General features: G+C 44.6%; 1 protein-coding gene across 1 annotated transcript in view; it reads left to right on the forward strand.

Moving 5' to 3' along the window:
• LOC135516590 (plexin-A4-like) overlaps positions 1-23,142 on the forward strand; it is a 104,851-nt gene that overhangs the window by 75,320 nt on the left and 6,389 nt on the right. Inside the window, exons 14-17 of the mRNA XM_064940937.1 lie at positions 4-97; positions 19,831-20,070; positions 20,395-20,547; positions 22,395-22,629. Coding sequence (XP_064797009.1) covers positions 4-97; positions 19,831-20,070; positions 20,395-20,547; positions 22,395-22,629 — 722 coding nt within the window. The remainder of the gene's footprint in view (positions 1-3; positions 98-19,830; positions 20,071-20,394; positions 20,548-22,394; positions 22,630-23,142) is intronic.

Here is a 23,142-nt window from a genome sequence, read left to right on the forward strand (position 1 = left end):
CAGTGGGCACACACCTGTGACCGTGACCGGCACCAACCTGGACATCATACAGAGCCCCCTCATCAGAGCCAAGTACAACGGTCGAGAGACGGTCAACGTGAGTAGAACATGGTCAATGAGAGGTCAAAGACACCTCTAACCAACGGTCGAGAGACGGTCAATGTGAGTAGAACATGGTCAATGAGAGGTCAAAGACACCTCTAACCAACGGTCAATAGCCTCAACCCTTTACACACTCGTGGGAACTAAGGTCAAATCCCCACAGGAAACTATCCTCCAGATATGTTTTCCAAGTCTGGAACGGATAGCGATGTATGGACAAGGAATGCACTCATACAGCAGAGAGACGAAGAGGTTGTTTTACAGTAGATTCCAATAACAGAGAAAGCCCTGTTTCAGACAGAAAGCCCTGTTTCCAGACAGAAATCCCTGTTTCCCTGTATCCCTACACCCCAGACAGATTTTTCCCTGTACCCCTACACCCCAGACAAGAATTCCTGTATCCCTCCACTCCAGACAGAAAGCCCTGTTAACCTGCATTCCTCCAACCCAGAAAGAAAATCAGTTTCCCTGTATCCCTCCACCCCAGAAAAATAAATCCCTGTCACCCTGTATCCCTCCACCCCAGATTCTGTTTCCCTGTATCCCTCCACCCCAGACAGAAATCCCTGTCACCCTGTATCCCTCCACCCCAGATTCTGTTTCCCTGTATCCCTCCACCCCAGACAGAACATCTGTTTCCCTGTATTCCTCCACCCCAGACAGAACATCTGTTTCCCTGTATTTCTCCACCCCAGAAAGAACATCTGTTTCCCTGTATTCCTCCACCCCAGACAGAACATCTGTTTCCCTGTATTCCACCACCCCAGACAGAACATCTGTTTCCCTGTATTCCTCCACCCCAGACAGAACATCTGTTTCCCTGTATTCCTCCACCCCAGACAGAACATCTGTTTCCCTGTATTCCTCCACCCCAGACAGAACATCTGTTTCCCTGTATTCCTCCACCCCAGACAGAACATCTGTTTCCCTGTATTCCTCCACCCCAGACAGAACATCTGTTTCCCTGTATTCCTCCACCCCAGACAGAACATCTATTTCCCTGTATTCCTCCACCCCAGACAGAACATCTGTTTCCTGTATCCCTCCACCAAGACAGAAATCCTAGTTCCCTGTATCCCTCCACCAAGACAGAAATCCTAGTTCCCTGTATTCCTCCACCCAAGACAGAAATCCCAGTTCCCTGTATTCCTCCACCCAAGACAGAAAGCCTTGTTTTCCTGTATCTCTCCACCCCGACAGAAAACAAAAAGATCATGAGTTTCAACGTGAGGTGAACCATACATAAACCAAACTATCAGATTCCCCCTGGAACCACAGTACCCATGGGAGTTCCTAACCAGCCCTGCGATCTGATCTGAGGTCTGATTGAAAGGTATGGGGAGAGACAAAAGGCAGTAATGCTATCTTCCTGGTCCATCGAAGAGACCGCCACCGTTCTGCAGCTGTGCTCCAATAGAAGCGTAGGGAGCCATTGTTGCTCCAAGTACAGATGGCCGCATTTCAAAAGTCCCCTTGAATCAAAACCCTGTATATTCGCCAAGTTAATTTGCCACGTCCCAGTTTCTCATTTTCGACTATGATCTTTGCAATCATTTTGATACTGCCTGGGCGATATTTATATATAACCATGCTTGTTTTGAAAATACTTGTCCGCTTCCCCACTATCTGGCCAATTCACTCTCACACACACAAACACACAGCGTTCTCTGCAGTTACAGACGTGTGACGCAGGCGCCGACACCGGGTCAGCCGCACCCCCCATGATTTGTCTGGTTTGATGTACCGCCGTCGTGAGGAACCAATTAAAATGACAGGTTTTGCTCAGAGGGGGATTTGTTTACGTGGCGGACCGTGTAGCAGAGGTTACAGTGGAGATGTGAAATGCCTCAGAGAGATTCTCCAGGTGGGAAAGTTTTGCTAGAGGCCCTCATTGTGTGTTCTGCCACCTACCACACTGTTGATTTTAAAGAGAGAGAGAGATATAGTGGTCCAGAGAGAGAGAACTTCAGAGAGAGAGCTACAGAGAGAGAGAGCTACAGAGAGAGAGATATAGTGGCCCAAAGAGAGAGAGAGCTACAGAGAGAGAGAGAGCTACAGAGAGAGAGAGAGAGAGAGATAGTGGCCCAGAGAGAGAGCTACAGAGAGAGAGATATAGTGGCCCAGACGGAGAGCTACAGAGAGAGATATAGTGGCCCAGAGGGAGAGAGCTACAGAGAGAGAGCTACAGAGAGAGAGATATAGTGGCCCAGAGAGAGAGAGCTACAGAGAGAGAGCTACAGAGAGAGAGATATAGTGGCCCAGAGGGAGAGAGCTACAGAGAGAGAGCTACAGAGAGATATATAGTGGCCCAGAGAGAGAGAGCTTCAGAGAGAGAGCTACAGAGAGAGATATATAGTGGCCCAGAGGGAGAGCTACAGAGAGAGAGAGATATAGTGGCCCAGAGAGAGAGAGCTTCAGAGAGAGAGAGCTACAGAGAGAGAGATATATAGTGGCCCAGAGAGAGAGCTACAGAGAGAGAGAGATAGTGGCCCAGAGAGAGAGCTACAGAGAGAGAGATATAGTGGCCCAGAGAGAGAGAGCTTTAGAGAGAGAGCTACAGAGAGAGAGAGATATAGTGGCCCAGAGAGAGAGCTACAGAGAGAGAGAGAGATAGTGGCCCAGAGAGAGAGAGTTACAGAGAGAGATATAGTGGCCCAGAGAGAGAGAGCTACAGAGAGAGAGATATAGTGGCCCAGAGAGAGAGAGCTACAGAGAGAGAGCTACAGAGAGAGAGATATAGTGGCCCAGAGTGAGAGAGCTACAGAGAGAGAGCTACAGACAGAGATATATAGTGGCCCAGAGAGAGAGAGCTTCAGAGAGAGAGCTACAGAGAGAGATATATAGTGGCCCAGAGGGAGAGCTACAGAGAGAGAGAGATATAGTGGCCCAGAGAGAGAGAGCTTCAGAGAGAGAGAGCTACAGAGAGAGAGAGATATAGTGGCCCAGAGAGAGAGCTTTAGAGAGAGAGCTACAGAGAGAGAGATATAGTGGCCCAGAGTGAGAGCTACAGAGAGAGAGAGAGAGATAGTGGCCCAGAGAGAGAGAGTTACAGAGAGAGATATAGTGGCCCAGAGAGAGAGAGCTACAGAGAGAGAGCTATAGTGGCCCAGAGAGAGAGAGCTACAGAGAGAGAGCTACAGAGAGAGAGAGATACAGAGAGAGAGCTACAGAGAGAGAGCTACAGAGAGAGATATATAGTGGCACAGAGAGAGAGCTACAGAGAGAGAGCTACAGAGAGAGATATAGTGGCCCAGAGGGAGAGCTACAGAGAGAGAGAGATATAGTGGCCCAGAGAGAGAGAGCTTCAGAGAGAGAGAGCTACAGAGAGAGAGATATAGTGGCCCAGAGAGAGCTACAGAGAGAGAGAGAGATAGTGGCCCAGAGAGAGAGAGCTTCAGAGAGAGAGCTACAGAGAGAGATATATAGTGGCCCAGAGAGAGAGCTACACAGAGAGAGAGATATAGTGGCCCAGAGAGAGAGAGCTTTAGAGAGAGAGCTACAGAGAGAGAGATATACAGAGAGAGAGCTACAGAGAGAGAGCTACAGAGAGAGATATATAGTGGCACAGAGAGAGAGCTACAGAGAGAGATATAGTGACCCAGAGAGAGAGATATAGTGGCCCAGAGAGAGAGATATAGTGGCCCAGAGAGAGAGAGAGCGACAGAGAGAGAGAGAGCTACAGAGAGATATATATAGTGGCCCAGAGAGAGCTACAGAGAGAGATATATAGTGGCCCAGAGATATATATATAGTGGCCCAGAGAGAGAGCTACAGAGAGAGAGAGAGCTACAGAGAGAGAGATATAGTGGCCCAGAGAGAGAGCTAGAGAGAGATATATAGTGGCCCAGAGAGAGAGAGCTACAGAGATATAGTGGCCCAGAGAGAGAGCTACAGAGAGAGATACAGTGCCTTGCAAAAGTATTCATACCCTTTGCGATTTTCCTATTTTGTTGCAGTACAACCTGTAATTTAAATATATTTTTATTTGTATTTCATGTAATGGACAAAATAGTCCGAATTGGTGAAGTGAAATTAAAAAAGTATATTGTTTCAAAAAATTTAAAAAAAATACAAATGGAAAAGTGGTATGTGCAAATGTCTTTTGCTATGAAGCCCGTAAATAAGATCTGGTGCAACCAATTACCTTCAGAAGTCAACTCAAATCAAATCAAATCAAATTTATTTATATAGCCCTTCGTACATCAGCTGATATCTCAAAGTGCTGTACAGAAACCCAGCCTAAAACCCCAAACAGCAAGCAATGCAGGTGTAGAAGCACGGTGGTTAGGAAAAACTCCCTAGAAAGGCCAAAACTTAGGAAGAAACCTAGAGAGGAACCAGACTATGTGGGGTAGCCAGTCCTCTTCTGGCTGTGCCGGGTAGAGATTATAACAGAACATGGCCAAGATGTTCAAATGTTCATAAATGACCAGCATGGTCGAATAATAATAAGGCAGAACAGTTGAAACTGGAGCAGCAGCACGGCCAGGTGGACTGGGGACAGCAAGGAGTCATCATGTCAGGTAGTCCTGGGGCATGGTCCTAGGGCTCAGGTCCTCCGAGAGATAGAAAGAAAGAGAATTAGAGAGAGCATATGTGGGGTGGCCAGTCCTCTTCCGGCTGTGCCGGGTGGAGATTATAACAGAACATGGCCAAGATGTTCAAATGTTCATAAATGACCAGCATGGTCGAATAATAATAAGGCAGGACAGTTGAAACTGGAGCAGCAGCACGGCCAGGTGGACTGGGGACAGCAAGGAGTCATCATGTCAGGTAGTCCTGGGGCATGGTCCTAGGGCTCAGGTCCTCCGAGAGAGAGAAAGGAGAGAATTAGAGAACGCACACTTAGATTCACACAGGACACCGAATTGGACAGGAGAAGTACTCCAGATATAACAAACTGACCCCAGCCCCCCGACACATAAACTACTGCAGCATAAATACTGGAGGCTGAGACAGGAGGGGTCACATCATTAGTCACATCATTAGTTACATAAAGTCAACCTGTGTGCAATCTAAGTGTCACATGATCTGTCACATGATCTCAGTATATATACACCTGTTCTGAAAGGCCCCAGAGTCTGCATCACCACTAAGCAAGGGGCACCACCAAGCAAATGGCACCATGAAGACCAAGCAGCTCCCCAAACAGGTCAGGGACAAAGTTGTGGAGAAGTACCGATAAGGGTTGGGTTATAAAAAATATCCTAAACTTTGAACATGCCACGGAGCACCATTAAATCCATTATTTAAAAAATTGAAAGAATGTGGCACTACAACAAACCTGCCAAGAGAGGGCCGCCCACCAAAACTCATGGACCAGGCAAGGAGGGCATTAATCAGAGAGGCAACAAAGATAACCCTGAAGGAGCTGCAACGCTCCACAGCGAAGATTAGAGTATCTGTCCATAGGACCACTTTATGCCGTACACTCCACAGAGGTGGGCTTTATGGAAGAGTGGCCAGGAAAAAGCCATTGCTTAAAGAAAAATTAAGCAAACACATTTGGTGTTCACCAAAAGGCATGTGGGAGACTCCCCAAACATATGGAAGAAGGTACTCTGGTCAGATGAGACTTAAAGTGAGCTTTTTGTCCATCAAGGAAAAGGCTTGGTCTTGTGCAAACCCAACACCTCACATCACCTCGAGAACACCATCACCAGCATCAACAGCACTGTGGGGATGTTTTCATCGGCAGGGACTCTGGGAAACTGGTCAGAATTGAAGGAATAATGGATGGTGCTAAATATAGGGAAATTCTTGAGGGAAACTTGTTTCAGTCTTCCAGAGATTTGAGACTGGGATAGAGGTTCATCTTCCAGCAGGACAATGACCCTAAGCATACTGCTAAAACAACAACGCTCAAGTGGTTTAAGGGGAAACATTTAAATGTCTTGGAATGGCCTAGTCAAAGCCCAGACCTCAATCCAATTGAGAATCTGTGGTATGATTTAAAGATTGCTGTACACCAGCAGAACCCATTCAACTTGAAGGAGCTGGAGTAGTTTTGCCTTGAAGAATGGGCAAAATCCCAGTGGCTAGATGTGCCAAGCTTATAGACACATACCCCTAGAGACTTACAGCTGTAATTGCTGTAGAAGGTGACTCTACAAAGTATTGACTTTTTTTTTTGGCGGGGGGGGGGGGTGAATAGTTAGGCACGCTCAAGTTTTCAGTTTTTTTTTTGTCTTACTTCTTGTTTGTTTCACAATAATATTTTGCATCTTAAAAGAGGTAGGCATGTTGATACAACCCCCCCAAAAACTATTTTAATCCCAGGTTGTAAGGCAACCAGACTAGGGAGAATGCCAAGGGGGTGAATACTTTCACAAGACACTGTATAGAGAGAGATACAGACAGAGAGATACAGAGAGAGAGATGCAGAGAGAGAGATACAGAGAGAGAGATACAGAGAGAGATACAGAGAGAGAGATACAGAGAGAGATACAGAGAGAGATACAGAGAGAGAGATACAGACAGAGAGATACAGACAGAGAGATACAGAGAGAGAGATACAGAGAGAGAGATACAGAGAGAGAGATACAGAGAGAGAGATACAGAGAGAGAGATACAGAGAGAGATAAAGAGAGAGATACAGAGAGAGAGATACAGAGAGAGAGATACAGACAGAGAGATACAGAGAGAGAGATACAGAGAGAGAGATACAGAGAGAGAGATACAGACAGAGAGATACAGAGAGAGAGATAAAGAGAGAGAGATACAGAGAGAGAGATACAGAGAGAGATACAGAGAGAGAGATACAGAGAGAGATACAGAGAGAGATACAGAGAGAGAGATACAGAGAGAGAGAGATACAGAGAGAGAGATACAGAGAGAGATACAGAGAGAGAGAGAGAGATACAGAGAGAGATACAGAGAGAGAGATACAGAGAGAGAGATACAGAGAGAGAGAGATACAGAGAGAGAGATACAGAGAGAGAGATACAGAGAGAGAGATACAGAGAGAGAGATACAGAGAGAGAGAGATACAGAGAGAGAGAGATACAGAGAGAGAGATACAGAGAGAGAGATACAGAGAGAGAGATAAAGAGAGATACAGAGAGAGAGATACAGAGAGAGAGATCAGAGAGAGAGAGATGCAGAGAGAGAGATAAAGAGAGAGATACAGAGAGAGAGATCCAGAGAGAGATACAGAGATGCAGAGAGAGATATAAAGAGAGAGATACAGAGAGATACAGAGAGAGATACAGACAGAGAGAGATACAGAGAGAGATACAGAGAGAGAGATAAAGAGAGATACAGAGAGAGAGATACAGAGAGAGAGATACAGAGAGAGAGATACAGACAGAGAGATACAGAGAGAGAGAGATACAGAGAGAGATACAGAGAGAGATACAGAGAGAGAGATACAGAGAGAGAGATACAGAGAGAGAGATCCAGAGAGAGAGATACAGAGAGAGAGATAAAGAGAGAGATACAGAGAGAGATACAGAGAGAGAGATAAAGAGAGAGAGAGATACAGAGAGAGATACAGAGAGAGATACAGAGAGAGAGATCCAGAGAGAGAGAGGTGCAGAGAGAGATAAAGACAGAGAGATACAGACAGAGAGATACAGACAGAGAGATACAGAGAGAGAGATACAGAGAGAGAGATAAAGAGAGAGATAAAGAGAGAGATACAGAGAGAGAGATACAGAGAGAGAGATACAGAGAGAGAGATACAGAGAGAGAGATACAGAGAGAGATACAGAGAGAGAGATAAAGAGAGAGAGAGAGATACAGAGAGAGAGATACAGAGATAGATACAGAGAGAGCTAATGATGCAGAGAGAGTTAATGAGCCAGAGAGCGAGATGCAGAGAGATATTGAGCCAGAGAGAGAGGTGCAGAGAGAGTTAGTGAGCCAGAGAGAGAGATGCAGAGAGAGTTAGTGAGCCAGAGAGAGAGATGCAGAGAGAGTTAGTGAGCCAGAGAGAGAGAGCTGCAGAGAGTTAGTGAGCCAGAGAGAGAGAGAGATGCAGAGAGAGTTAGTGAGCCAGAGAGAGAGATGCAGAGAGAGTTAGTGAGCCAGAGAGAGAGAGATGCAGAGAGAGTTAGTGAGCCAGAGAGAGATGCAGAGAGAGTTAGTGAGCCAGAGAGAGAGATGCAGAGAGAGTTAGTGAGCCAGAGAGAGTTAGTGAGCCAGAGAGAGATACAGCCAGAGAGAGAGTTAGTGAGCCAGAGAGAAAGAGTTTGGGCCAGAGAGAGAAATAAAGTCCTATATCTATTGTGTGAAATACCACAGTGTTCCATCACAGCAGCAAGATTTGTGACCTGTTGCCACAAGGAAAGGGCAACCAGTGAAGAACAAACACCATTGTAAACACAACCAATATTTGTTTATTTATTTTCCCTTTTGTACTTTAACTATTTGCACATCATTACAACACTGTATATAGACATAATATAACATTTTACATGTTTTCTTATTTTGTAACTTTTTTGAGTGTAATGTTTACTGTTAATTGTTCATTTAACTTTTGTTTATTATCTACTTAACTTGCTTTGGCATTGCTAGCATGTTTCCCATGGCAATAAAGCCCTTAAATTGAGTTGAATTGATACAAAGAGAGAGATACAGACAGAGCGATACAGACAGAGAGAGATACAGAGAGAGAGAGAGATACAGACAAAGAGAGAAACAGAGAGAGCGAGAGATACAGAGAGAGAGAGAAACAGAGAGAGATACAGAGATAGAGAGAGAGAGAGAGAGAGAGAGATACAGAGAGAGAGAGATACAGACAGAGAGAGATACAGAGAGAGATACAGAGAGAGATACAGAGAGAGATACAGAGAGAGAGATACAGAGAGAGAGAGAGAGATACACAGAGAGAGAGAGAGATACAGAGAGAGAGAGAGAAAAGAGAGATACAGAGAGAGAAACAGAGAGAGAGATACAGAGATACAGAGAGAGAGAGAGAGATACAGATAGAGAGAGAGAGAGAGAGAGAGAGAGAGAGAGAGAGAGAGAGAGAGAGAGAGAGAGAGAGAGAGAGACAGAGAGAGAGCTGAAAGAGAGAGTGAGAGACAAGCCTTTTTCTAGGGAAATGAAGGTGAACGTAGTCTAGTTATCTCTCAGTGAGTCTGCACCATCACACCGGATCAGATCAAAGACCCATTGTGCCGAGGAAAGAGCCACCGCTCCAACTGTTCCACTGATTTAGGCCTCCTTTGAGGTGAACACTCAGATGTGTCTGCACTCAGTAGGTGGCGGCCACGTTGAATGGATTAGATGCCATCTCTTCCAGGGCTCTGACTGACATGTAAACCTGTCATATGAAAGGGACCGTAATGACTGTAGACTGACTGCAGACTGGCCTCGGGAGGTCTGTCTACAAGGGCCTGTTAGGTAGAGTTGTTTCACACCGACTTCCAAATGCTGACAAGTGAATGCAGTGAAGCCCAAAAGAATGTATTTAAAACAGGAGGTTAGTTGCACCTTAATTGTGGAGAACGGGCTTGTGGTAATGACTGGAGCGGAATCTGTGGAATGGGATCAAATGCCGTTCTATAAGCTCTGTTCCAGCCATTATTATGACACGTTCTCCACTCAGCAGCCTCCTGGGACTCCTATCAATACTAATATACTAATATAACTACTACTGACCATGTATCAATACTAACATAACCACTACTGACCATGTATCAATACTAATATAACTATATTACTGACCATGTATCAATACTAACATAACTACTACTGACCATGTATCAATACTAACATAACCATTACTGACCATGTATCAATACTAACATAACTACTACTGACCATGTATCAATACTAACATAACCACTACTGACCATGTATCAATACTAATATAACTACTACTGACCATGTATCAATACTAATATAACTACTACTGACCATGTATCAATACTAATATAACTATATTACTGATCATGTATCAATACTAATATAACTACTACTGACCATGTATCAATACTAACATAACCACTACTGACCATGTATCAATACTAATATAACTATATTACTGACCATGTATCAATACTAACATAACCACTACTGACCATGTATCAATACTAACATAACCACTACTGACCATGTATCAATACTAATATAACTACTACTGACCATGTATCAATACGAACATAACCACTACTGACCATGTATCAATACTAATATAACTATATTACTGACCATGTATCAATACTAATATAACCACTACTGACTGTGTATCAATACTAACATAACCACTACTGACCATGTATCAATACTAACATAACCACTACTGACCATGTATCAATACTAATATAACTATATTACTGACCATGTATCAATACTAATATAACTATTACTGATCATGTATCAATACTAACATAACCACTACTGACCATGTATCAATACTAATATAACTATTACTGACCATGTATCAATACTAACATAACCACTACTGACCATGTATCAATACTAATATAACTATATTACTGACCATGTATCAATACTAACATAACCACTACTGACCATGTATCAATACTAATATAACTATATTACTGACCATGTATCAATACGAACATAACCACTACTGACCATGTATCAATACTAATATAACCACTACTGACCATGTATCAATACTAATATAACTATTACTGACCATGTATCAATACTAATATAACCATTACTGACCATGTATCAATACTAATATAACTATTACTGACCATGTATCAATACTAATATAACCATTACTGACCATGTATCAATACTAATATAACCATTACTGACCATGTATCAATACTAATATAACCATCACTGACCATGTATCAATACTAATATAACTATTACTGACCATGTATCAATACTAATATAACTATTACTGACCATGTATCAATACTAATATAACTATTACTGACCATGTATCATGTATCAATACTAATATAACCATTACTGACCATGCATCAATACTAATGTAACCATCACTGACCATGTATCAATACTAATATAACTATTACTGACCATGTATCAATACAAATATAACCATCACTGACCATGTATCAATACTAATATAACCATTACTGACCATGTATCAATACTAACATAACTATTACTGACCATGTATCAATACTAACATAACTACTACTGACCATGTATCAATACTAACATAACTATTACTGACCATGTATCAATACTAACATAACTACTACTGACTGTGTATCAATACTAACATAACCATTACTGACCATGTATCAATACTAACATAACTATTACTGACCATGTATCAATACTAACATAACTACTACTGACCATGTATCAATACTAATATAACTATTACTGACCATGTATCAATACTAATATAACTATATTACTGACCATGTATCAATACTAACATAACTACTACTGACCATACATCAATACTAACATAACTTTTACTGACCATGTATCAATACTAACATAACTATATTACTGACCATGTATCAATACTAATATAACTATTACTGACCATGCATCAATACTAATATAACTATTACTGACCATGTATCAATACTAACATAACCACTACTGACCATGTATCAATACTAACATAACTATTACTGACCATGTATCAATACTAACATAACCACTACTGACCATGTATCAATACTAACATAACTACTACTGACCATGTATCAATACTAACATAACTATTACTGACCATGTATCAATACTAACATAACCACTACTGACCATGTATCAATACTAACATAACCATTACTGACCATGTATCAATACTAACATAACTATTACTGACCATGTATCAATACTAATATAACTATTACTGACCATGTATCAATACTAATATAACTATTACTGACCATGTATCAATACTAACATAACTACTACTGACCATGTATCAATACTAACATAACTACTACTGACTATGTATCAATACTAATATAACCATCACTGACCATGTGTCAATACTAATATAACTATATTACTGACCATGTATCAATACTAACATAACTACTACTGACCATGTATCAATACTAATATAACCATCACTGACCATGTATCAATACTAATATAACTATTACTGACCATGTATCAATACTAATATTACTATATTACTGACCATGTATCAATACTAACATAACTACTACTGACTATGTATCAATACTAATATAACCATCACTGACCATGTATCAATACTAATATAACTATTACTGACCATGTATCAATACTAACATAACTATTACTGACCATGTATCAATACTAACATAACTATTACTGACCATGTATCAATACTAATATAACTATTACTGACCATGTATCAATACTAACATAACTATTACTGACCATGTATCAATACTAACATAACTATTACTGACCATGTATCAATACTAATATAACTATATTACTGACCATGTATCAATACTAATATAACTATTACTGACCATGTATCAATACTAACATAACCACTACTGACCATGTATCAATACTAACATAACTATTACTGACCATGTATCAATACTAACATAACCACTACTGACCATGTATCAATACTAACATAACCACTACTGACCATGTATCAATACTAACATAACTATTACTGACCATGTATCAATACTAATATAACTATATTACTGACCATGTATCAATACTAACATAACCATGTTATGTACTTGAGTGAAGACCCAAAAGCGGTTTTAACAGAAAACAGAGTTCTTTTAATGAAAAACAGGAATGGCATAGATCCTCTTCCGACGTTGTCAATGGAACAAAAGAACGTTAGTAGAGTGCAGGATGCACCTGCCAGGCAGACTCCGACAGGATAGGACAAGGTGGAAGCAAACGAGACGATAGCTTGCTTCTAGCATGAAAAACACAAACAAGAATCTGACACCGAAAGTAGCAGGAACAGAGAGAGAAATAGAGACCTAATCAGAGGGAAAAGAGGGAACAGGTGGGGAAAGGGTGAATGAGCTAGTTAGGGGAGATGTGGAACAGCTGGAGAAGGAGAGAAAGAGAAGGTAACCTAATAAGACCAGCAGAGAGAGACAGAGTGAAGAGAAAGGACAGGAACAGACATAATAAGACATGACAGTACCCCCCCCACTCACCGAGCGCCTCCTGGCGCACTCGAGGAGGAAACCTGGCGGCAACGGAGGAAATCATCGATCAGCGAACGGTCCAGCACGTCCCGAGAGGGAACCCAACTCCTCTCCTCAGGACCGTACCCCTCCCAATCCACTAGGTACTGATGACCACGGCCCCGAGGACGCATGTCCAAAATCTTACGAACCCTGTAGATAGGTGCGCCTCGACAAGGATGGGGGGAGGGACGAGCGGGGGCGCTAAGAACGGGCTTAACACAGGAGACATGGAAGACCGGGTGAACGCGACGAAGATAGCGCGGAGAAGAAGTCGCACTGCGACAGGATTAATGACTTGAGAAATACGGAACGGACCAATGAACCGCGGGGTCAACTTGCGAGAAGCTGTCTTAAGGGGAAGGTTCTGAGTGGAGAGCCATACTCTCTGACCGCAACAATATCTAGGACTCTTGGTCCTACGCTTATTAGCGGCCCTCACAGTCTGCGCCCTATTACGGCAAAGTGCCGACCTGACCCCTTCCAGGTGCGCTCGCAACGCTGGACAAAAGCCTGAGCGGAGGGGATGCAGGACTCGGCGAGCTGAGATGAGAACAGCGGAGGCTGGTACCCGAGGCTACTCTGAAAAGGAGATAGACCGGTAGCAGACGAAGGAAGCGAGTTGTGGGCGTACTCTGCCCAGGGGAGCTGTTCTGACCAAGACGCAGGGTTACGAAAAGAAAGACTGCGTAAAATGCGACCAACAGTCTGATTGGCCCGTTCGGCTTGACCGTTAGACTGGGGATGAAAGCCGGACGAGAGACTGACGGAAGCCCCATTCAAACGGCAAAACTCCCTCCAAAATTGAGACGTGAACTGCGGGCCTCTGTCTGAAACGACGTCTGACGGAAGGCCATGAATTCGGAAAACATTCTCGATAATGATCTGAGCCGTCTCCTTAGCAGAAGGGAGCTTAGCGAGAGGAATGAAATGAGCCGCCTTAGAGAATCTATCGACAACCGTAAGAATAACTGTCTTCCCCGCTGATGAAGGCAGTCCGGTGATAAAATCTAAAGCGATGTGAGACCACGGTCGAGAGGGAATGGGAAGCGGTCTGAGACGGCCGGCAGGAGGAGAGTTCCCAGATTTAGTCTGCGCGCAGACCGAACAAGCAGCGACAAATCGACGCGCGTCACGTTCCCGAGTGGGCCACCAGAAACGCTGGCGAATGGAAGCGAGCGTACCCCGAACGCCGGGGTGGCCGGCTAACTTGGCAGAGTGGGCCCACTGAAGAACGGCCGGACGAGTAGGAACGGGAACGAACAGAAGGTTCCTAGGACAAGCTCGCGGCGACGGAGTGTGAGCGAGTGCTTGCTTTACTTGCCTCTCAATTCCCCAGACAGTCAACCCGACAACACGCCCTTCAGGGAGAATCCCCTCGGGGTCGGTGGAGACCTCAGAAGAACTGAAGAGACGAGATAAAGCATCAGGCTTGGTGTTTTTGAGCCCGGACGATAAGAAATAACAAACTCGAAACGAGCGAAAAACAGAGCCCAACGAGCCTGACGCGCATTAAGTCGTTTGGCTGAACGGATGTACTCAAGGTTCCTATGGTCAGTCCAAACGACAAAAGGAACGGTCGCCCTCCAACCACTGTCGCCATTCGCCTAGGGCTAAGCGGATGGCGAGCAGTTCGCGATTACCAACATCATAATTACGTTCTGACGGCGATAAGCGATGAGAGAAAAACGCGCAAGGATGGACCTTGCCGTCAGAGAGGGAGCGCTGAGAAAGAATGGCTCCCACGCCCACCTCTGACGCGTCAACCTCAACAACAAACTGTCTAGAGATGTCAGGTGTAACAAGAATAGGTGCGGAAGTAAAACGATTCTTGAGAAGATCAAAAGCTCCCTGGGCGGAAACGGACCACTTAAAGCACGTCTTAACAGAAGTAAGGGCTGTGAGGGGAGCTGCCACCTGACCGAAATTACGGATGAAACGACGATAGAAATTCGCGAAGCCAAGAAAGCGCTGCAGCTCGACGCGTGACTTAGGAACGGGCCAATCAATGACAGCCTGGACCTTAGCGGGATCCATCTTAATGCCCTCAGCGGAAATAACGGAACCGAGAAAAGGGACAGAGGAGGCATGAAAAGTGCACTTCTCAGCCTTCACATAAAGACAGTTCTCCAAAAGGCGCTGGAGGACGCGTCGCACGTGCTGAACATGAATCGGGAGAGACGGTGAAAAAATCAGGATATCGTCCATGTAAACGAAAACAAAAATGTTCAGCATGTCTCTCAGGACGTCGTTAACTAGTGCCTGAAAGACAGCTGGAGCGTTAACGAGGCCGAAAGGAAGAACCCGGTATTCAAAGTGCCCTAACGGAGTGTTAAACGCCGTCTTCCACTCGTCCCCTCCCTGATGCGCACGAGATGGTAGGCGTTACGAAGGTCCAATTTGGTGAAAAACCTGGCTCCCTGCAGGATCTCGAAGGCTGAAGACATAAGAGGAAGCGGATAACGATTCTTAACTGTTATGTCATTCAGCCCTCGATAATCCACGCATGGGCGCAGGGACCCGTCCTTCTTCTGAACAAAAAAAAAACCCCGCTCCGGCGGGAGAGGAGGAGGAGACTATGGTTCCGGCGTCGAGCGATACAGACAAATAATCCTCGAGAGCCTTACGTTCGGGAGCCGACAGAGAGTATAATCTACCCCGGGGGAGTAGTTCCCGGAAGGAGATCAATACTACAGTCATACGACCGGTGTGGAGGGAGAGAAGTGGCCTTGGAACGACTGAACACCGTGCGCAGATCGTGATACTCCTCCGGCACCCCTGTCAAATCACCAGGCTCCTCCTGTGAAGAAGAGACAGAGGAAACAGGAGGGATAGCAGACATTAAACAGGTCACATGACAAGAAACATTCCAGGATAGGATAGTATTACTAGACCAATTAATAGAAGGGTTATGGCGCACTAGCCAGGGATGACCCAAAACAACAGGTGTAAAAGGTGAACGAAAAATTAAAAAAGAAATGGTTTCGCTATGATTACCAGAGACAGTGAGGGTTAAAGGCAGCGTCTCACGCTGAATCTTGGGGAGAGAACTACCATCTAAAGCGAACAAGGCCGTGGGATCCCTTAACTGTCTGAGAGGAATGTCATGTTCCCGAGCCCAGGTCTCGTCCATAAAACAGCCCTCCGCCCCAGAGTCTATCAAGGCACTGCAGGAAGCAGATGAACCGGGCCAGCGGAGATGGACCGGAAAGGTAGTGCAGGATCTTGAAGGAGAGACCTGAGTAGTTGCGCTCACCAGTAGCCCTCCTCTTACTGATGAGCTCTGGCTTTTACTGGGCATGAGGTGACAAAATGACCAGCGGAGCCGCAGTAGAGACAGAGGCGGTTGGTGATTCTCCGTTCCTTCTCCTTGGCCGAGATGCGGATACCCCCCAGCTGCATAGGCTCAGCATCCGAGCCGGCGGAGGAGGGTGGCAGTGATGCGGCAGGTGGCAGTGATGTGGAGAGGGGGGCAACGGAGAACGCGAACTCCTTTCCACGAGCTCGGCGACGAAGATCAAACCGTCGCTCTATGCGAATAGCGAGAGCTATTAAGGAGTCCAGACTGGAAGGAACCTCCCGGGAGAGGATCTCATCCTTAACCTCGGCGAGGAGACCCTCCAGAAAACGAGCGAGCAAAGCCGGCTCGTTCCAGTCACTAGAGGCAGCGAGAGTGCGAAACTCAATAGAATAATCCGTTATGGATCGATTCCCCTGACATAGGGAAGACAGGGCCCTGGAAGCCTCCTCCCCAAAAACAGAACGGTCAAAAACCCGTATCATCTCCTCCTTAAAGTCCTGATACTGGTTAATACACTCAGCCCTCGCCTCCCAGATTGCCGTGCCCCACTCACGCGCCCGTCCGGTAAGGAGAGAAATGACGTAGGCGATGCGGGCTGTGCTCCTGGAGTAAGTGTTGGGCTGGAGAGAGAACACCACATCACACTGAGTGAGGAATGAGCGGCACTCAGTGGGCTCCCCAGAGTAACACGGCGGGTTATTGATCCTGGGCTCCGGAGACTCGGAAACCCTGGAAGTGGGCGGTGGATCGAGGTGGAGTTGGTGAACCTGTCTTGTGAGGTCGGAGACTTGGACGGCCAGGGTCTCAACGGCATGTCGAGCAGCAGACAATTCCTCCTCGTGTCTGCCTAGCATCGCTCCCTGGATCTCGACGGCGGAGTGAAAAGGGTCCGGAGCCGCTGGGTCCATTCTTGGTCAGATTCTTCTGTTATGTACTTGAGTGAAGACCCAAAAGCGGTTTTAACAGAAAACAGAGTTCTTTTAATGAAAAAACAGGAATGGCATAGATCCTCTTCCGACGTTGTCAATGGAACAAAAGAACGTTAGTAGAGTGCAGGATGCACCTGCCAGGCAGACTCCGACAGGATAGGACAAGGTGGAAGCAAACGAGACGATAGCTTGCTTCTAGCATGAAAAACACAAACAAGAATCTGACACCGAAAGTAGCAGGAACAGAGAGAGAAATAGAGACCTAATCAGAGGGAAAAGAGGGAACAGGTGGGGAAAGGGTGAATGAGCTAGTTAGGGGAGATGTGGAACAGCTGGAGAAGGAGAGAAAGAGAAGGTAACCTAATAAGACCAGCAGAGAGAGACAGAGTGAAGAGAAAGGACAGGAACAGACATAATAAGACATGACAAACCATTACTGACCATGTATCAATACTAACATAACTTCTACTGACCATGTATCGATACTAATATAACCATCACTGACCATGTATCAATACTAACATAACTACTACTGACCATGTATCAATACTAACATAACTATTACTGACCATGTATCAATACTAATATAACTATATTACTGACCATGTATCAATACTAACATAACTATTACTGACCATGTATCAATACTAACATAACTATTACTGACCATGTATCAATACTAATATAACTATATTACTGACCATGTATCAATACTAACATAACTATTACTGACCATGCATCAATACTAATATAACTATTACTGACCATGTATCAATACTAACATAACCACTACTGACCATGTATCAATACTAACATAACTATTACTGACCATGTATCAATACTAACATAACCACTACTGACCATGTATCAATACTAACATAACCACTACTGACCATGTATCAATACTAACATAACTACTACTGACCATGTATCAATACTAACATAACTACTACTGACCATGTATCAATACTAATATAACCATCACTGACCATGTATCAATACTAACATAACTATTACTGACCATGTATCAATACTAACATAACTATTACTGACCATGTGTAACGGCATTCTTCGTTTGTCGAAAGAGAGTCGGACCGAAATGCAGCGTGTTGGTTACTCATGTTTTTAATAGAACAAATGACGATACATGAAATAACAAAAACAATAAACGGAACGTGAAAAACCTATACAGCCTGTCTGGTGAACACTAACACAGAGACAGGAACAATCACCCACGAAATACAAAGTGAAACCCAGGCTACCTAAATACGGTTCCCAATCAGAGACAACGAGAATCACCTGACTCTGATTGAGAACCGCCTCAGGCAGCCAAACCTATGCAACACACACCCCTAAATCAGCCGCAATCCCAATAACTAAAAAACCCCACTAAGAATTACAACAAACAATAAACCCATGTCACACCCTGGCCTGACCAACTAATTAACTAAAACACAAAATACTAAGACCAAGGCGTGACACCATGTATCAATACTAATATAACTATATTACTGACCATGTATCAATACTAATATAACTATTACTGACCATGTATCAATACTAATATAACCATCACTGACCATGTATCAATACTAATATAACTATTACTGACCATGTATCAATACTAACATAACTATTACTGACCATGTATCAATACTAACATAACCATTACTGACCATGTATCAATACTAACATAACCATTACTGACCATGTATCAATACTAACATAACCATTACTGACCATGTATCAATACTAACATAACTACTACTGACCATGTATCAATACTAATATAACTATTACTGACCATGTATCAATATTAACATAACTACTACTGACCATGTATCAATACTAACATAACTATTACTGACCATGTATCAATACTAACATAACTACTACTGACCATGTATCAATACTAATATAACTATTACTGACCATGTATCAATACTAATATAACTATATTACTGACCATGTATCAATACTAACATAACTACTACTGACCATGTATCAATACTAATATAACTATATTACTGACCATGTATCAATACTAATATAACTATTACTGACCATGTATCAATACTAACATAACTATTACTGACCATGTATCAATACTAACATAACTATTACTGACCATGTATCAATACTAATATAACTATATTACTGACCATGTATCAATACTAATATAACTATTACTGACCATTTATCAATACTAATATAACTATATTACTGACCATGTATCAATACTAATATAACTATTACTGACCATGTATCATGTATCAATACTAATATAACTATTACTGACCATGCATCATGTATCCGTGTATCTGTCCCACTATAAAATAAACATACTATAATAACATAAAATAGCGTTGTCGTCCATACTCATCACCCTGTCCCCTCTGCTCTCTGCCAACAGATATGCCAGGTGTTCAGCCCCACGTCCATGCTGTGCCAGGCCCCAGAGCTGCCCATCAGCCTGGGCAGGCAGAGGGAGGTGCCAGCGCGGCCCGATGAGTTTGGCTTCATCCTGGATGACGTGCAGGCAGTGCTGGCCCTCAACAACACGCCGTTCATCTACTACCCCAACCCCGAGTTCGAACCCCTCCATGTGTCTGGGGTGCTGGAGCTCAAGCCTGGCTCCCCCATCATACTGAAGGTGAAGGGGGACTTGTTCCTGTCTCTCTCTCTCTGCTCTCTCTCTCGCTCGCTCTCTCTCTCTCGCTCTCTCTCTCTCTCTGCTCTCGCTCTGCTCTCTCTCTGCTCTCTCTCTCTCTGCTCTCTCTCTCTCTCTCTCTGCTCTCTCTCTCTCTCTCTCTCTCTCTCTCTCTCTGCTCTCTCTCTCTCCATACATAACACACTTCTGCATACAGTTTAGTTACATGTTTATAGTCTACATAGTCTCGTTATATCAATGTATGCATACCATTTATACAAAACAATACCTTACCCAGTCCAATGCCATTTCCTTCCTGTTTCTCAGGGGCGGAACTTCCTCCCTCCCACCAATACCAACGGTAATAACGGCAAGCTGAACTACACGGTTCTGATTGGTGATAAACCTTGTCTGTTGACCGTGTCAGACAACCAGCTGCTGTGTGAGTCGCCCAACCTGACAGGGCGACACAAAGTCTTGGTGAGTGACACACGCACGCACGCACACACACACACACACACACACGCACGCACGCACGCACACACACACGCACGCGCACGCACGCGCACGCACACGCACACACGCACACACACACGCACACACACGCACACACACGCACACACACGCACACAAACACACACCAACACACACACACTGGTCCCCATTCCAACCCCCCCACCCACCCTCCTGCTGTCCCGGGCCAGGCCCAGACTATAATCTAATCGGACCATTGGGTTATACTGTCCACTCTCAACATTCAAACAGAGAAACAACAAATAACCGTTTCAATAAGAGGGATGAGGCAGGCACAAACTCAATAAAGGTTCCATTTGTGGTTCTGAGACGCTTCCTGCTCTGCCACCTGGACTAATGATTGATGGGCAGCAGAAGAAGAGAGACAGGCTACCAGACCCATTACTGTAAAATAGAGCCAGACAGACAGAGAGAAAGGCTACCAGACGCATTACCGTAAAATAGAGCCACTCAGACAGGGACAGGCAACCAGACGCAATACCGTAAAATAAAGCCAGACAGAGACAGGCTACCAGAAGCAATACCGTAAAATAGAGCGAGACAGACAGAGCGACAGGCTACCAGACGCAATACCGTAAAATAGAGCCAGACAGAGAAAGGCTACCAGACGCATTACCGTAAAATAGAGCCACTCAGACAGGGACAGGCTACCAGACGCAATACCGTAAAATAAAGACAGACAGAGACAGGCTACCAGACACAATACCGTAAAATAGAGCGAGACAGACAGAGCGACAGGATACCAGACGTATTACTGTAAAATAGAGCCAGAGAGACAGGCCATCAGACGCATTACCGTAAAATAGAGACAGACAGAGACAGGCTACCAGACGCAATACCGTAAAATAGAGCGAGACAGACAGAGAGAAAGGCTACCAGACGCATTACCGTAAAATAGAGCCACTCAGACAGGGACAGGCTACCAGACGCAATACCGTAAAATAAAGACAGACAGAGACAGGCTACCAGACGCAATACCGTAAAATAGAGCGAGACAGACAGAGCGACAGGATACCAGACGTATTACTGTAAAATAGAGCCAGAGAGACAGGCCTTCAGACGCATTACCGTAAAATAGAGACAGACAAAAATCAGGACAGAAAGAGGGACAGACAAACAGACATCAAGGCAATATGTCTCTCTGCTCTGTTTTATTCATGTTTATAACAGTGGACCATTCAAGATGCATTTTATTCCCGCTGATTCACAATTGTGTTTCATTTCATAAACCACTTATGCAGTTTTGTTTCACAATAACCATTGGAATACAACGTTTCTGATGACACCACCCAGGAGGTTCACAAAGACAAAACCTTCAGAACCACGGTCTCAGTGCGTCCACACAATAACCCCTTTTCTCCTCTCCCCTGTCTCTCCCCCCTCTCCACTGTCTCTACCCCTCTCCCCTGTCTCTCACGCCTTCTCTCCTCTCTCTCCCCCCTCTCCCCCCTCTCCACTGTCTCTACCCCTCTCCCCTGTCTCTCACGCCTTCTCTCCTCCCCCTCTCTCTCCCCCTCTCCCCTGTCTCTCCCCCTTTCCCCCTCTCCCATCTCTCTCCCCCCCCCTCTCCCCTGTCTCTAACCCCTCTCCCCCTGTCTCTCCTCCCTTTCCCCCTCTCCCCATCTCTCTTCCCCCTCTCCCCTGTCTCTCCCCCTTTCCCCCTCTCCCATCTCTCTCCCCCTCTCCCCTGTCTCTAACCGCTCTCCCCTGTCTCTCCTCCCTTTCCCCCTCTCCCATCTCTCTCCCCCTTCTCCCCTGTCTCTAACCCCTCTCCCCTGACTCTCCCACCCCAGGCCCGTGTGGGCGGCATCGAGTTCTCCCCAGGCGTGGTCCACATCACGTCAGACAGTCCGCTGAGCAGCACGGCCATCATCAGCATCGCCGGCGCCGGTGCCCTGCTCATCCTCTTCATTGTGATAGTGCTCATTGCATATAAACGCAAGTCACGCGAGAGCGACCTCACCCTGAAGAGGCTGCAGATGCAGATGGACAACCTAGAGTCTCGTGTGGCCCTGGAGTGTAAAGAGGGTAAGGATTCACATTATTAATTGTACTCCATACATTTTCCATGACACCCAAAAGTAAAATTCCAATTCACACACTTATCAAGAGAACAATCCCAGGTCATCCCTACTGTCTCTGATCTGGTGTACTCAATAAACACGTTTCATTTGTCAATGATGTCATTTTTTATTAAGGTATCTTTGCTTTTACTCAAGTATGATGATTGAGTACTTTTTCCAACACTGTCAATAGAGTCAGCGAAATGCCGTTGCATGAGCAGCACCACAGTTTGTGATGGACAAGATGCAAGGCATCGCTCTCACACAGTTACACACAGTATCTGCACGGGTTCACCTCCTGCTGTTACAACGTGGTACCCACGGGACAGAAACAGTGGAGAAGTTTAGCCTCACGCTCCAAAGCTCTTCGTTGTTGCGGAAATTGACCCAATATGCTCTTTACTCTGTGTATCTACAGTTGAAGTCGGAAGTGTAAATACACTTAGGTTGGAGTCATTAAAACTCGTTTTTCAACCAC

This window comes from Oncorhynchus masou, chromosome 27 (assembly GCF_036934945.1).
Source record: "Oncorhynchus masou masou isolate Uvic2021 chromosome 27, UVic_Omas_1.1, whole genome shotgun sequence".
Taxonomy (NCBI): domain Eukaryota; kingdom Metazoa; phylum Chordata; class Actinopteri; order Salmoniformes; family Salmonidae; genus Oncorhynchus; species Oncorhynchus masou.